This window comes from Cyanistes caeruleus, chromosome 7 (genome assembly GCF_971803275.1).
Source record: "Cyanistes caeruleus chromosome 7, bCyaCae1.hap1.1, whole genome shotgun sequence".
NCBI lineage: Eukaryota > Metazoa > Chordata > Aves > Passeriformes > Paridae > Cyanistes > Cyanistes caeruleus.
Genome location: NC_141707.1, coordinates 25,454,003 through 25,469,777, shown reverse-complemented (window position 1 = coordinate 25,469,777; position 15,775 = coordinate 25,454,003). Strand labels below are relative to the sequence as shown.

At 45.2% G+C, this 15,775-nt stretch overlaps 1 protein-coding gene across 3 annotated transcripts in view; it reads left to right on the top strand.

Moving 5' to 3' along the window:
• LOC111932162 (unconventional myosin-X-like) overlaps window positions 1–15,775 on the top strand; it is an 89,312-nt gene that overhangs the window by 43,337 nt on the left and 30,200 nt on the right. For all 3 annotated transcript variants that reach the window (XM_086898576.1, XM_086898577.1, XM_023931128.2), the window contains 7 exons: window positions 1,041–1,109; window positions 1,967–2,049; window positions 3,561–3,669; window positions 4,355–4,435; window positions 5,360–5,484; window positions 6,302–6,416; window positions 12,078–12,184. In XM_086898576.1, coding sequence (XP_086754702.1) covers window positions 1,041–1,109; window positions 1,967–2,049; window positions 3,561–3,669; window positions 4,355–4,435; window positions 5,360–5,484; window positions 6,302–6,416; window positions 12,078–12,184 — 689 coding nt within the window. The remainder of the gene's footprint in view (window positions 1–1,040; window positions 1,110–1,966; window positions 2,050–3,560; window positions 3,670–4,354; window positions 4,436–5,359; window positions 5,485–6,301; window positions 6,417–12,077; window positions 12,185–15,775) is intronic.

Genomic DNA, 15,775 nt, shown 5'->3' with positions numbered 1-15,775 from the left:
CCCCCAGGGCCCCTCCAGTCAAGGAGGGCTTCTGTCAGAACTGGTGAACAGCAGGTCTGGAACAGCTTCAGTGCTACAGAAAACTGCTGAAGGGACCTGCAGTGTGGAGACAAGATGACTGGGGTGGGTGTGATGGGTTTAAAAGTTTCACATGGCCTGTAGAAGATTAATGGCAATAATGGAAGCCAGGCTTAAATCCAAGCAGCTCTAGTTCCCTGTGTAGTTGGTTGAAAGCTCCCTGTGAAAAAAGACTCCAGGTGCAAGAAGTCTGCATGGGTTCACTTGTGGAATGAGCAAATATTTCAAAGAGAAATCCATTTGGGGTTCCTAGTTAGGCAAGCCTCATAGAAATAATTAAGAGTTTGAGGGAATATTAGGATGAAAGTATGATTTACTAGTTTTATTTGTACTCTACCCTACATAGCCAGTGCTAGAGGCAGAATACTTAGCTGGACAGATCATTGGTCTAGAGTAGCATGGCTACTCTTAAATAGTTAAAATGGTTTTCACAGAACAGAAAAAGGAGTGGGAAAATGAGAGAAAATGAGTGGGAAAAAGAGAAAGGAAAACTGAATATTGGATGTAAGGGAAGAGAGGTACAAGGAAAGATAAAATTTAGAGGAAGACAGGAAATTGGTATGTTATTTCCTTTGATGAAGAAAAGGTGTGGAGGTGTTATGCAAAGCTGCCATCTTCCCTGCATCCTGATCCTGTGTCCTGCACCACATGGTTTGTGTGGAGCTCAGTCTCCTCAGGTGTCAGACACACAAGAATTAACATTTCATCCATGGCATGCATCCGCAGCCTTGATTCTGCAAGCCCTTGCTCACATGAGAAATGCCTTGAAGGGCTGGATATTTCCATCTTAAATTTGAGTAACATGTTTGTAATGTAGCTGCAGATAGCTGCAGCAGATGTGGTCGGGCTCTGCAAGAGCAAAGGTCCTTGCCCATCCCAGCCTTGTCATAGTCATGGCAGAGTTCCTGACTATTTATTCTTATACCAGCATTATGAGACAGCTTCTTTTCCTTTCATTTCAGAGCAACCCCTACTATGTGAAGCCTCGGGTGACAGACCATCAGTTTGGAATAAGACATTACGCAGGGGAGGTAGGTGTTCATGATGTGTTTGTGAGACGCTTGGTGTGTTCTGGACTTGAGGTCCTCAATTCTAGATTCCAAAAAGCAAGAATGTCTCTGAGCTGTGTGTTTCCACACAGTTAATGTCTTGTACCAGAGCACAAGGAGTGTAATGGACTTAAAATAGCATGTCACTCTTCAGTACTATATTCTCCAACTTGGATGTTTGAGTTTCTCAGGTAGCTTTTTGTTTGGGGGATAAACTCCTTACTTCTGTTATTCATGTTGTCTTTTCTTGGATGTTTACAAACAAAACTCAAAGGAAAAGTCACAAGAAAAATTTGACTTCAGAGGAGGAGGAAAGGCTGAGTACCTGTTGCAAAAAGGAAAAGGTTCCCAAGCCTTCAAGGTTAAATATTGCTCTTTGTTGTGAAGAGATATGAAGCAGATGAAGGTGTGTCAAGGGAGGACACCCACACATTAAAGAAGGGCTGACCTCCTCCCAGAATAACCTGCTGAGCACTTGTGGTTGGGAAGTTGGGGCACTGGTTGGCCATTCTCTTCACTCTCCTGAAGTGAATGGAGTACCTCACACCTTGTAGAGAATTCACCCACAGACCCTCTCCTGCCAGGCAAATCTTGCAGCTGTTTCACTTGGCTCTTGTTTTTGAGGGTTTTTTTTGGTTGTTTTTTAATTGATGGCTAAAAGCCACTTTCTTGCCAGTAACTGCAGAAGTCTGTAGCTCTTTGACCCCAGAAATTCAGATCTTGGCACATGCCTGCAGTGTTACTGTGTAGCTCTGCTGGAGACCTTGTACATTGACATGTAAATGTGGAAGGACTTAATGATTTGTAGGGTACTGCTCTAGTGGCTGTCTGTGTTGCAGGTGCTGTATGATGTGAGAGGCTTTCTGGAGAAGAACAGAGACACCTTTCGTGATGACATTTTAAACATGCTGAAAGACAGCAGGTATGCTTGTCAGGAGGCCACATCTGTTGGGTGGAACTAAGCCACGTTCATGTAATAAACCAGATCAAGGAAAGCAGTTGCTTTTACCAGAGCATGAGGCATTATTCTTAATCATTATTCTCTTTGTGCTGAAGTGTCCTGATAGAAGAAGGGAGAGCTGGAGAAGTCAGACGAGGCACAGATTTAATCAGGACTCATGTTGTCCCAGTTTTAAAAAGGGCTTTAACAGCGTGACAGACATCCCTCCAGGCAATTTGTTTTTTTCCTTCTCCCTTCTCGCTTTCCTTCTTCCTCTTACCTCCCTATACCAACAATGGCAAAGTTTCCCCTGAATGAATCAATGCTCTTTGCCATGCTGTCAGTTGCCAGCCTTTGTACAGAGGCTGCTTGTTTTCCAGCCTGCTTGTTAGTGGAAATCATCTGTCCTTATCCTGAGCCAGACCGAGCTGTTGCTGTGGGACTGGCCATGGACCCTGATGTTATATCCCAGAGCAACATGACCTTAGAGAAAAGAGCTAATTTTGATCTTGAGCAAGATCTGGGAAACATAAGTGGGGCCTAGTGGGAGGGAGGCATTTAATAACATAGAGGATCCTACAAGTCCTTGAGCAGCAACTCTACCATGTGCTTCTTACCACAGTCCATGTATTGCCTTTGGCCTCCAGCCTGATAAGCCTGTTTCAGAACTGCATCTTCTCTGAAGCTGCTGCAGAGTGTGCACTGAGAAGCTTTGAAACAACCTGAGGGAGCTGAGACTGTGAGCTCTCATAGTTGTCTTACTTGGACAGTGGCATCTGGGGAACATTTTACATGAGGCTTGAGGCCAGAATTGTGGTTGTTATTGTCCAGCATAATAGAAGGACTCAGACTTTTTCAGCATGCCAGAAGGGAAGCTGGGCCAGAAGCAGGCATAACAATAAACTGGCACAAGCAGCTCTGAAGAACTTTGTAGGAATCAGCACCAATGCCTCAAGAGTGGCAAAATGGTGGAAGATTCCCCAGAGCTGACCTACATGGAGGGTAGGTCTAGAACTCCTCAGGCCGCAGAAGAGCTGGGCTTCCAATTTAGTGATCATGGCATGGGGGCTAATCATGAGAGCTAGTTTGTGAGATATTGACAGCACCAGTCCACCTGGCATACCTTCAGGGTAATTTTACCTGAGGGCATGTGCTTGCTCAAGGGATGTGTGCCTTGAGCATTCCCTGCTTCCTCAAGGAAGGTGTCCTAGCCAGTGCAGAATGGACGTTTTCCTTTGTGTACTATCCTGCTTGAAAGTGTGAGATGGGGCTTCTGGCTTTGCAGCTGAGTGTGGCATACAGGACAGCCCATGGGATCTGGGCAGCCACATGGGGAAGTGCCCAGCTGAACTGCTTCTTGCAGCCACTCTGGCACAGCAGGTGTAAAAAGGAGGTGTTTCACAATGGGACAGGGCAGTATCTGACAATAAAAACCATCTTCTCACAGGTGGTAGGTGTCTTGCATCTTCTGTAATTTTTTTCCTCTCCCTTAGGCTGGACTTCATCTATGACCTTTTTGAAAAAGTCTGCAGTCGTTGCAGTGAAGAGACACTGAAGATGGGCACCCAGAGGCGCAGACCGACTGTCAGTTCCCAGTTCAGGGTATGATGTTTTCCAAGAGAGCAGCAGGCTTCTGGGGAGGAGCAGATGGGCAAAGCAAGGCCTGCAGCCAAGAGGAGTCATTCATCCTTGTTTTGTGTCCAGCACTGAAAATGTGCAGGAATGTTGCAATGCTAAAAAAAGACAGTGCCACTGCCCCAAGGATTTCTGTCTGGTATAAAATGTGAGATGATAAGACTAAGCAGGGTGGCAGAGGAAAAGAGTACTTTGCTAAGGATATGAAGTTCTTGAGGTTCTTTGATCTTTCATATTGGTTTGGTGTTTTAGCTAAGTGTATGTGTCCTTTTAGGCCACATTTTTAAAGGTATAGTGATAATTCCAATAAAAGCTTATTAGGAGGACCTTGCAAGTATGAATCTCACACACTCAGATTGTCTGCAGACCTTCATTTCACTGTTTTGTCTTCCTGTATTAAAAGTTGGAGAGACTTGTAAAATTAACTCACAAAGCTATACAGCTCCAAGAATAAGGATGGCCATATAAATAGTCTGAAAAGCAAACTGTGTGGGTATGTTTTGCAGAGGAAGGAATCTCGTGGGTTATTGAAATTTTGGTAGGCAAAGGACATTAGGAATAGGAGGACTGCATGAAGACCTTACTGTATCAAATGTAGCTCCTTTCCCTTCTGTCATGACTGATCCTTTGGGTCTCTCTTGCTGGTCTTTAGGATTCTCTCCATTCCCTGATGGCCACACTTAGTACTTCCAACCCATTTTTCATCCGCTGCATCAAACCAAATACAGAAAAGGTAAGTCTGTGTCCCAGCCATAAGTGGGCATGTGACATAGGCCTGAATGTGCATGCCCTTGCATAATGCCTAGCAGGTGCCTTAAACTGAGGCTAAGAACAGTTCTCCCCACCTTCCCTTTCTCATTCTAGTTATTTGAGAGTTGACAAAAAACACATCCTCCTCCTGGTAATCAGATGGAAAGACTGCATGCTGAATATGAGATTATATAGCCATTCCCATTTCTTTCAGTGCTTGTGAAACCTGGAGGACTCCTCAGGCTTGTGCAGAGTCCAGAGCTGTGTTAGAAGAAGCAGTCCCTCCTGCTCATAGTGCCTGTAGAGAAATCTGTTCTGGAATGAAAGGCTTGTGCAGCAGGCACCGTCTCCTGCAGATCCCTGGCTCTGAGGCAGTGGAGGGGATGCATCATGAGCAAGCCACAGTGCTTAGGGACAGGCTGGCTCTTGCTTGTACTGTGAGCTGTGGCAAGAGGAGATGCTGCTAACTAGATTGGGTGGGGAGCTTTGAACTGATCCTTTTCTTTGTGTGCTTTGAAACCATGAATGATGTGGCAGAGAACAGGCTGCTTAGGGGATTTATGCCAGAAAAGAATTCTGTAGTTTGTCTCCAGTTTAACTGAAAAGAGAGACTGCAAAGAGAACTGAGTGAGGGTTCTGTATGTGTTAAGACATTGTATCTTTGCTTTCATAGTCCGACTGTGAGTACAGTCTGCAAACTGCTTTTTTTTCCCTTCCAGAATCAGCCCAGTTCCCTTTTGTCCCTTATTCTTCACCATGCAGTGTTGTGAGGTTGCTTTCCCTTTGACCCAAACTTCCCCCTTTTTACCTGGCATGCCCAAATATGCAGGATTGGCTTTCTACAGTGAAACATATACAGCCTGTGACTGCCTCACTTGTTTGGTTTTGATTCTGGATCATTATTTAGGCGCCGAACCTGTTTAATCCAGCTGTGGTGCTAAATCAGCTCCGGTACTCGGGGATGCTGGAGACGGTGAAAGTTCGAAGAGCAGGTTTCCCTGTACGGCGCCTTTTCCAGGACTTTCTCAGCAGGTAATTGCTGTCCTTTTATTGTATGCTGGAACAGCCCCCAAGTATAGAATTCTATAAGACTGTTCCCTCTTTAACTGCTTCTGGTATGGATCATCTGTGAGATGTTTTTCTAGCCATGGGCTTCATGCTCATATCATAAACTGATGTGGGGGGCCTTTTGGAGGCTTGCCCTAAGGCTAAAAGTCATAATGGAAAAATAGCCAGATGGTCTTTGGTCTTTCTTTCTTTGTCTTTTTTTTTTCTTGGTAGCTTTGCCACAGATTTGCTAGTGTGATGCTGTGAAACCCAGCTGGTCATAATATGTAAAAGGAAAATACCATGCTTTAAACCTTTAGGCAGCAGAAGAAAATTCTAATGGACAGTATAGTTGATGATTAATATTGGAAGGAGTGATTATTTCTTTTAATGAGCTACATCAAAAGGATTTTTTGAAGTTTAAGGCTAGAAGGGACACTGAACATTGCTTCTTTTGTCTCTTGGAGCACTAAATGCCACCCCTATACAGAACAAAATAACTTGTGTCTGATGAAAGCACATGTTTCAAAAAGACAGTTGTTCTTTACTGAAAAATTCTGTTGAGTTTGTATTCTTTTACTGGGATTGCAACAATAATTGCCAGTGTGGTAGGAACAGATAAGGTTGGGGGATGGAAATTTCCAAATTGGAAGGCAAACATGAAGAAAGAAGGTCCCAGTGGAAGAAGGACTAATGGGAGAAGGATAATTAGAGTTAAAAGATTGGGAAGAGAGAGGGAGGGGGCAGTTATCCCCTCCCTCTCTGTCATCCATAATCTGATGAGATTCTGTTTTGTTCTTAGGTACAAGATGCTTGTGAAGGAGCCAGGCCTGTCAGACAACAGCAAAGCTGTATGTGCAGGTTTTCTTCAGACCTATGACAGCAGCAAGAAAGAGTGGCAGCTGGGTAAAACCAAGGTACTTCATCAGTGTGGGGAAGGGTATGGCTTCGCTCCAGCTGCAAGGGGGAGTGATTGCATCTGGTCAGATTGCAAGGTGCTGCAGTCATGATCCTTTCAATACACTGGCCTCTGCTACTGACCTGCAGCATCTCAAATATTTCCCATATTACGTACCTAGTGACATAGCAGGTTTTTTTTTACTTTATCTAAACTCCTAATTGACCAAGCTGGATTGATTTTGTTGTGTCTGATCCAATTTAAAGATTCAAGGGGAATAAGCATGGGTCTCATTTTATGTAATTGTAATGTGTGCCATTAACTCTTGCGTCCTGTGCCAGATATTTCACTCTGCTTGACTAACTGAAACTCTTGCCTGAGGCAGTGAGCTGAATCTTGGTATATATCTAAGCTGTGAATAGCTGCATCACCAGATGTATGACAGCTTTCTGTTGGGGAAGCTCAGATGATGCTTTTGCAGCTAGCCCAGATGCTAGCATACATCTTCTATGCAGAGGTATCCAAATGCTTCTGCCCACTTGCGTAATTCAGATCTTGCTTCTGTTTTGGTGAATGTTTAACACTTCTCTCTCGCCTGGAATAGTCTGCATTTTCATGGAGAAATAGATGTGAGCATTTTGAGGTATATTGCTATAGAAATCTGGGAGTGTGAAGCTGTCTCTATCACAACTTTCCACATACTCCAGTAAATTCATCAAAGAATATTCCAAGATGGGTGGTGTCCAATGCAGACAGCATTTCTCAATAGTGGGTATGCAGTCCATATCTAAAGCAGATGGCAGTACTTCAAAGCAACTTCTTGCATTTTTTTGCCCTTAAGCCTTCAGAAAAGTACTTCAGAATATTTCCAGTGCCACAATGAAACCAGAAGTGATTCTAGTGAACATGCACAATTAATTTGTCCAGGACATCAGATAATGACATTTGTTGCTTGGAGCAATTATTTCTCAATGAACAGATAGACTATAATATTTATTAAAGCAAGATCTCTCTCTCCTCTTCATAGAGGGCTGATGGTAGTCCACTTGGTAATCTGGGCTATGAGCTCTATGTGACAATCAAGAAAACCACTGGCCATTGCTGTGGGAAGGATGTGCATTAATCTGGAGTTTGGTTGTTTGGTTTTTTTTTCCCATGCCTCCACTGATGTTCCAGAAAGAACATTTTATCACTTAACTGTACTTCTGCTCTGTGATTAAAGTGTTCCCCATCTTTGATTTTAGAATCTGGCATCTCCTCACTGGTGCCAGCAAACCAGGAACCATTTTGGTCATTCCTGTCCCTGGATAATCCACATTGCTGGAGTGACTGCCAGTCTCCCAGCATTTTAGTGTGAAAAGCCTATGTGGAGAGCATGTGTGTTGCAGAGCTGTCTGGAAAACTTTAGAAAATGGTGTTTAGAGCTGGTAAACATAGAGTTTGAACTTTCTTCCTAGCATGACAAAAGGTTGAAGATTGCTGTGCTACAGCAAGGGCAGCAGGATGGAGGACCAAACTCACATGCAAGTACTCACCTTTTAGAGCACAAAAGGTTATAAGCTATATAGCTGGAGTCCAGAGCCTACAGTAAACTAACAACAAGCAGGAAATCCAGGCTGCTTTGAGCCCCTGGGAGCTATAGGTCCCTTTTCTCTTCAGCCCCATTGTGCATCATGAAGGACTGAGTCCATCTGTTTGTTCTCACTCATTCCTTGACCTGCACAAATTATTCAGAAAAAAAAATAATATGGGCGGTAATTGTGGCAGAGAAAATGTGCTTGTGTTTTGTCAAAACTCTGGATCTACTCTAATGTAATTATTTTTTAATGACTGTGTCTGTAAACTAAAACTTGACTGAATAGCTGTATGTGGCATGTTAGTAAACTGCAATCTTTCTGCTTGGGCACTGGTTGCTGTCATTCTGAGTACTGTGGAAGGAAAGAAACTGTTAAGATAGGCAGTTTTGTATTCTTTATGCCTGAGAAGGAAAATTCACTGGAGCTGGGAAGCAATTGAGCCATCTTCTTCGGTTGTAGAAGAAGATGTTTCTGTTGGGCACGGTTTGTATTAGAGATGTGTGTCCTGGTAAAAGGGGAGCAGTTCTATTTATTGAAAGAATGTATCAGTCCAAGGCTGTTCTGGCATGTTCCACACTTGCTGCCATGCTGAATGGCTGGCCAGCCCCGGGCTGCTCCAAGGTGCTTTCATTCCAAGGTGTATTACCCTGCCATTTCATTCTTCAGATGAGTTACTTGGCATTCTTTCCGTCCCTTGGAGACCACTTTGCAACTCAGCTTTGTGACAGTGCCTCCAGAAAGCCTGTCCCTAGGAAAGCAGGTGCCAAGGTGAGGCCTTGCAGAGCAGTGGTGCTTCCTGGTACTACCTTCCCTGCTGTTGTGCCTTGCATTACAGACTGCTTTGTCTGCATTCATGTTTCAGCTGGTGCTAGGGAACATAGGCCGGGAATACCTGGGTTGATGAAGAAAAGACCCTTAATTTTTCCGGAGTCTTTCAGGTAAAGGTGAAGTGAAGCTACCAGCCGAGGGGAACAGAGCATAGGTCATTGTCCTGAAAGGGAAGTCCCCTGTATGGCCTTACTGCCACTGTTGCTGCTCTGGGTGCAGTACTCAGGTTGGTATTCCCAGAACTAATCTTGGCTTAGTCAGGAGTAGCTACTGAAAGAGGTGTGACAAGGCCATGGGGATATAACCTAGGAAGAAGTATAAGGGGTTGGGGAAGAGCAAGGCTTATAGAAGGGGGAATACTTCCTGCAAAATGAATGGAAGGATAATTATATCCCTAGCAATTGTTTGAAGGAGGAAGGAAAAGACTCTGTGAATTAGTGCAGGGGATTGTGAAGCTTGGGAAAGGAAACGGAGGAGGAAGGGCAGGATGATCTTTGTATTTTTCATTAAGAACAGAGCAGCTGCTGTGCTGGCAATTGTCAAATTAATGTTTATAAGAGGTATTAATGTATGCAATGCAGGTTTTATCTGGTGGTATGGCAGAGTTGAGGGCTTGGATGCAGACAAGCAGTGTGATGATGAAAGAGATTGTGCTAAGGTGCCTTTGCCTTCACTGGGGATGTGCTGGGAGGGAGCAGCAGCTTCCATGACCCTTTCTTCAGGGCACCTGGGCCTTCTGCCATACTTGCCCATACCCAGAACACAGATTTCCTACAGTAACCTTTCCTATTTGAAAGCATTAATTTCCACATTTCAACCTGCTGGTTTGCCTGTTTGAAGGAGGAGGTTGCTGTACACTGTTTGGCATCCAGGTCACAGTGACCCACTTCCTGCTTTCCCTGTGTTGTCCCCAAGAATCATATGATCCCCTTTATTTACACATTGGTGCCCAAGCAGTTGGATTTGTGTCTGCTGATCTCTGTGAAACCTTAATATGTTCACTGTCACACCGATGGTGCATGCAGGCTTTGAGGTTGTGTGGGGAACACTGTGGTGATGCACTGTGCTTTAAAGCCTGGCCAGTGTCTAGTGTGAGCAGAACATGATAGATGTAACCTTGTATGTTTTGTTCAATTGCTCTTTCCTTGGGTAAAAACAATCTCATGTTTTCAGAAAACTACTATGAATAATGACAAAGAAACAGCCACTTTCCAGTTTATTTCCACAAGGCATCAAAAATACTTCTGGACTTGAAATGCATGTTATTCTTCCTTGTCATCTAGTGGAATCTTAAAAAACCTCCAAGCCTTCAAAATGCCAGCAGTTTATAACTAGATATTGTTATGGTTTTTTGAGATTAACCCCTCACTCAAGCATATATAGATTCTATAATCCTATAGGATTAGGGTTGGGTCTCATGGAACTGTGCATGCCCTGAAGTTTTCCCCCTCCCCCCCTTAACTGGCCTGGCTCAGCAAAGACTGCTTGCTAGGGAAATAGTGATGGCCTGAGTATTTTTGCAATTTGATGAAGATAATGGACCGAGACAGTGTTTTGCTGGTTGCATTCTTGAAATGGGTGACTGCTGCTTGGTTCTGGAATGTTATGGAAAGAGCAATCCCTGCCTCAAAGAAATCTTTAAAAGATTGTTGAGTTGACAGAGGGAGTGGATGTACAACTTGCAGGGAAGGATGCCAGCTTCATGGTTGGCAGTACCTTGATAATGAAGCTTCTTTTTCAGGCTACCCATGGTTACTTAGTCATTACAAAACAGCTCATTTCTTAATGGAAACTGCTCCCCAGGAGAAATGCAAGTGCAGGAAAGCCACTGGCTATAGGTACTAATTCAGGGAGAGGTGTCAGTTCACAATGGTCATTGCAGAGGGAAGGAAGAGCCTTAAGGGATGAGGCTGAAAGCAGTGATGGAAGGTATACAGAGACATAAAGGGCAGATGAGTGGAAAAGAGGGGAGTTTGTGCAGATCACTAGACTAAATGGCTGTTCAAATCTCTGGCCTCTCAGCACAACCACATGGATCTAGGACACTTTTAAGGAGTTTCTACTGGTTAATGTGGTTTGTAGTTCTGCATATTGATGAATATCAGTTCACATGCTGTGTACATGACAGTGCTTTAACAAGTGGGGCTGCACTTCCCTAGCATAGCCCGTTCTGCTGCTGGCACTGGCAGGGATTTATCCAATGCCAGGCAGCAGGTCACACGAGCACGGCCATATGGCACTTGCTGCTGTGACTGCAGCTTGTATGGACATACCCTACCAGCTTATTCTAGTCTGGGTACTGCTAGCAGTGTACCCACAGCGCCGTGGAGCTCCATGCAGGCTGCAGTCCATCTCAAAATGCAGTACATTTATTTCAAGAATTTGTGCTGAATCCTGTGCTTAACCTAATGCAAGCCAGCTTATTTAGCATTGCTTAGATATGTCAACACAATTCCTGTAAACACGGCCTTATTTTGCTTGTATCTCAGTTCTTTTAACACAGCACCTGCATTCTTCACAAGCGTTTAGCACCGAGCACAGATTGTAAATACAGGTAGTGAAAGATGCTTGAGAATTAAAATACTGGACACTGACGTGCAACCACTAATACTATCGTCAGAGCTCAGTTGCCTCTAGTGCATGCTCCACTTCCCGCACCTTTGGCACCTGTTCAGCACAGAAGCATCTCACCCCAGAGTCTCTGGATGTCTCCGGAGGGCTTCAGCACCGGTGGGCTCAGAGTACACGCAGCTCTGTGTCCCGACCGGGCTTTTGGCTTTCTGCCTGCCTTCCATTAAGATTCGTGTTAAGGTTGCTTCCTGGAGTCTAGAAATCTAAAAGTTCCTCCCTTTCCTTGAAACGCGGAGGAGTTTCTTCGCAAAATATTTAATCGGCCAAGTAGGTCCCAGTGCCTGCTGCAGGGAGGTACCGGATTGTGCCGGGAAAGCCGTCAGCTGGGAAAGAGTTAATCACAGGCGCAAACTTGGGCTCTCCTCCTCCCTCCTCTTTCCCTCCTTCCTCTGCTCCCTCCCTCTCTCTTTTAAGTCTTGACCACAGAGTGAGGGCGGCGGGGGTTGGGCCCGGAGTTTGGCTCCCGCCGCCGCACAAGTTTTCCCGGCACTCGGCGTGAGGGCGCCGCGGGCAGCGCGGGGGCGGCAGCCCGGCCTCCGAGCGCTCTCCGCGCCGCTCTCCCGGGGATGAAACCGCCCGGCTCTCCCGGGGACTGACTTCTTTCCTCTCTTTGTGTTTACTGAAACTCCTCCCCGTGGCGTCAGGTTTTCCTGAAGGAAGCTCTTGAGCAGAAGCTGGAGAAGGATCGGGAAGAGGAGTTGAGGAAAGCAGCTATAGTCATCCGGGCCCACGTCTTGGGCTACATGGCAAGGTCAGTGCTGGGGGATGCCCCACCATCCCTGTGCTTGCGTGCCTGGGTTGCCCCGACACCCTGCTTTGCTCACAAGTCCCCTAGCATCCGTCCCTTCTTCCCCTCCTGTATTCTAAGGGAGAGTTGCAGAATCTGCCCTCCCTGCCAGCATCAGCTCCGCTGAAACCTTCCTGCACCTTTGGCACCTCTTTTTCAGTTATGTGCACGTTTGCACCCTCCCTCAACGCTGCTCAGCAGGCTTCCCGTGGACTTCTGTACCCATTGCTTGCCTCTGATGACACCTTTTCCTTGCCTTCAGGGCTCTCCTGGCTGGGCCCCACCTATGCTTTGGGTCACCTCCTTTTCCTTGTGCCTGTCAACTCTGTTTTCTGCTCCCCCTGCAAATTGCTTCTTCCTCACTTGTGGTTCTGCCTTTGCTCACCCTCTTTCCTCGCCCTGCCTGTTTGCCTCGTGATCTCCCTCTCCTTTTAATTAACTCTTCAGAATTGGTTTTTGGCCAGCTCCTCAGCAGTAATCTCCTCTTGCCTCTCCCTTTTGCACCTGACCAGGGAAGGTTTGGGAGAACCAACTGCAGACAGACCGCCCCTCCTCTGCCCCTCGAAGTCAGTGCAACAGCTGACTCCTTAATGGCTGTGGTATGCACACTTAATCCCAGTAAGATGCTCTTTCCTGGCTGGTCTTTGCTCCAGACACCTGTCAGTCAGGGTTGTGAGGAGGTGAAATCCCTGGCCAGCAGAGCTGTTTTAGCAGGCACTCTTCTTAGAGCTCCAGTTACACCAGGTAGCTCATTTTGCATTGGGGAAATGTGTGCAAGGGTTGTACCCTGCCTTGCCAGTGTGGACTATCAGCAGAATACACATTTGGTCTCTGGGGCCTTTATTCATTTATTTATTTCCCTCTAGGAAGACAAATGAGCTCTCTCTATTGTTTGGACGTGAGATTGCAAGTTCTTTGTGTCAGGGCCTCTGCTCTCTTTTACTTTGTGTCTAGCATTTGGAGAGAGGGGTAGAGATTAGCACAGGAAAATTGATTTGCTGGGAAACATCACTGCAGGAATACTGCATTACTGCTTTTCTGAGTTCTTGGTAAGGAAGCTGCTTCCCTGCAGGGCTGTGATGGAGACTGTGTGGCAGCAGTATTCCTCTTGGTTAGAAATCTTGTGGTCCTTCAGGCTCCACACTTCTGAATTCCTCATCCCACATGTTGCTGTTGTGAGTCTCATCATTAAGGACAAGCCGCGCTTCTGCAGCCAGAGTGTAAATCTTCACAAGCAGCTGGAGGTAACTGGGCTTCACAGGGGAGGAGAGCATGGAGTAAAGAAGAGCTCGAAAGGGGGACTGTAAAACTTTCTGTCAAGACAGTTTCCAGTTGCACTGCACCTGTATTGAAAAAAGTCCAGCAGTCAGGAGTTCATCTGGGCAAGTGCTGAATGGTCTGTGCAGAGCTGGGCAGGAATACCAGTATGTGCTGCCTTATGCTTGATACCATTTCTGTTAGTTTTGCAAGTATAAGTGTATTTAAATTAATTTGGTCTCATGCAAAGTAGAGTGGCAAAGGAAGGTTTTTACTGGTTTCTCCCCTTTTGTGAACTTGTTCTGTGAGCCTGGAGAACCAGATTTTCTTTGCCCTCATTCCCTGCAGCCTAGTATCTCTGATCACTAGAATGTGAGACAAGAAAATCAAGCCCATTAAAATGGCCCCATTCTTAAACAGCTAATATGTGGACCTCTGACATGCAGGTAACAGTTTCACCAGCTAAAAACCACATAGTGCAGGATCCATGTACAAATTTGGCTGTGCCCCCTGGTTTCTTCAGGACTGTATTGTTCATGGGAAGAAGACAGTAGCAAATTGCTCCATAACTCTGTTATCTCTAGTCTTTGGAGACATAACTGCTAACTACAGCTCACTGACAGAATAATGAAATAAATTTCAAATGCAGCACTGAAGCCTTGCAGCCAGCCTGCCTTCTCTGGTGTCATACATGGTCAGGAAGTCTCCCAACCCCTTTGCTTGGACTGCAGGTTGAACTTCTTTGCCCATTGCAGAAGAGTGAGTGGAAGCTTGTAAAAAGGGAACGAAATTCACAGCCTGTGAGCAGCAATTCCAGCTGAAGGGCATCTGCAAGCTTGGCTGTGGTCATGAGGAATGAGGGGGCACTTCAGCCTGGCAGATTAGCAGGCAGAGCTGGCCTGGAGCTGGGCAGGGCTTGGCACATGTTGCACTTGAGAGAGTTTCTGGCAGATGCATTTTGTAAAAGTCAGAGCACTCTTTTTGATGCACTTAGTCTGCATTGGCAGAGAGTGCATGTGCAGCTGTTCACACCCCATGTGCAGGACACAGGGCAGACAGAAGTGGGGATGAGGGGACTGCAGCCTAGGAATGATTAACCTAAAACCTCCCACTTCTTACCACCTCTTGCCTTTCCTTTTCTCTGTACTTCCTCCCTTTGACTTAATACTTACAAAAAAAGCATGACCTCTGCACACTACTGCTATTAGCATCCCTCTCCTGATTTTCTTGACTGGGCTGATGTATCTGATGTGCAGGGAGGTGGCAAGCTGTCAGCATGGGTCCCTGTTCCATTTGAAGGGAATTTCATTGCCAGAACAGGGATTTTAAGGTGTGTCCTTTCCTCAGGGTATTACAGAAGGTCTGTGGGAAGTATATGTGAGAATACCATGCTATTTCCAGTGTGCTTTCTAGGACTGTAAGACTTCAAGGATTACTGTAGCCTGCTGGCCCAAGATCCTTTGTAACAGCCCCATAGAATTTCTCTCTGCACATTCTGGTTTGGATTAAAGACGTTTTTGATTTGAGTAGTAACAATGGTTGTTCCCCAGTGCAAGATACTACAGCGTCTAAATATATTAAATTACTTTAAAAAATATCTGCTTATTTTCAGCCTTAATAGATGTCAGCTTCAGGTTGGTTAAATCTTATGGCTCCTGTAGGAGAAATAGAAATGTGGATACTTTAACTGAGGTAAAGCCTTTCCTTAGACTTTCCTATTTCTTAAGGTCCTGCACAGAACTGCTCTCATTCTATAAGCCTGATTTCTGGTTCCAGTCCTGCTTCCTCAGAAATCACCTGAACGTCTAACATTGTTCTTAAAATGGGGGAGCTGTCAGAGAACACAGGATAAAAGCAGTATTCTATACAACAGCATTTCTGCTTACAAGTATAAGAATCCCAGTAGTGTTTTTTCTATAGCATTGTGGTGGGAGTTTGCCTTTGTGTGATGATCTGGGGCCCAAAAATCCGGTTTTGACCTGCTGCTTCCCAACATAGTCACACACCAGTTGCATTTGGCCTTTGATTCTTCAGTACGATACCTTAAGACTGATTCTTTTGGAGTTGTTTAATGTTTGCTTGAATCTAGCTTACAAATTGATCCGTTTCTGTGTAATGGTAATTTCTCCAGTTTGTTTGTCATGTACAAACTTCTACCAGGAACTTTTTTCATGTCCTTGATAAAAATAGTCTTTAATGCAGAGGGAAAAAACTGACTTTTCTACAACTTTACTAGACTACAGAAACATTGAGTGATGATTGATGTGTTTTGGGGCCTTGTCATGTTCTTCAGGTGCT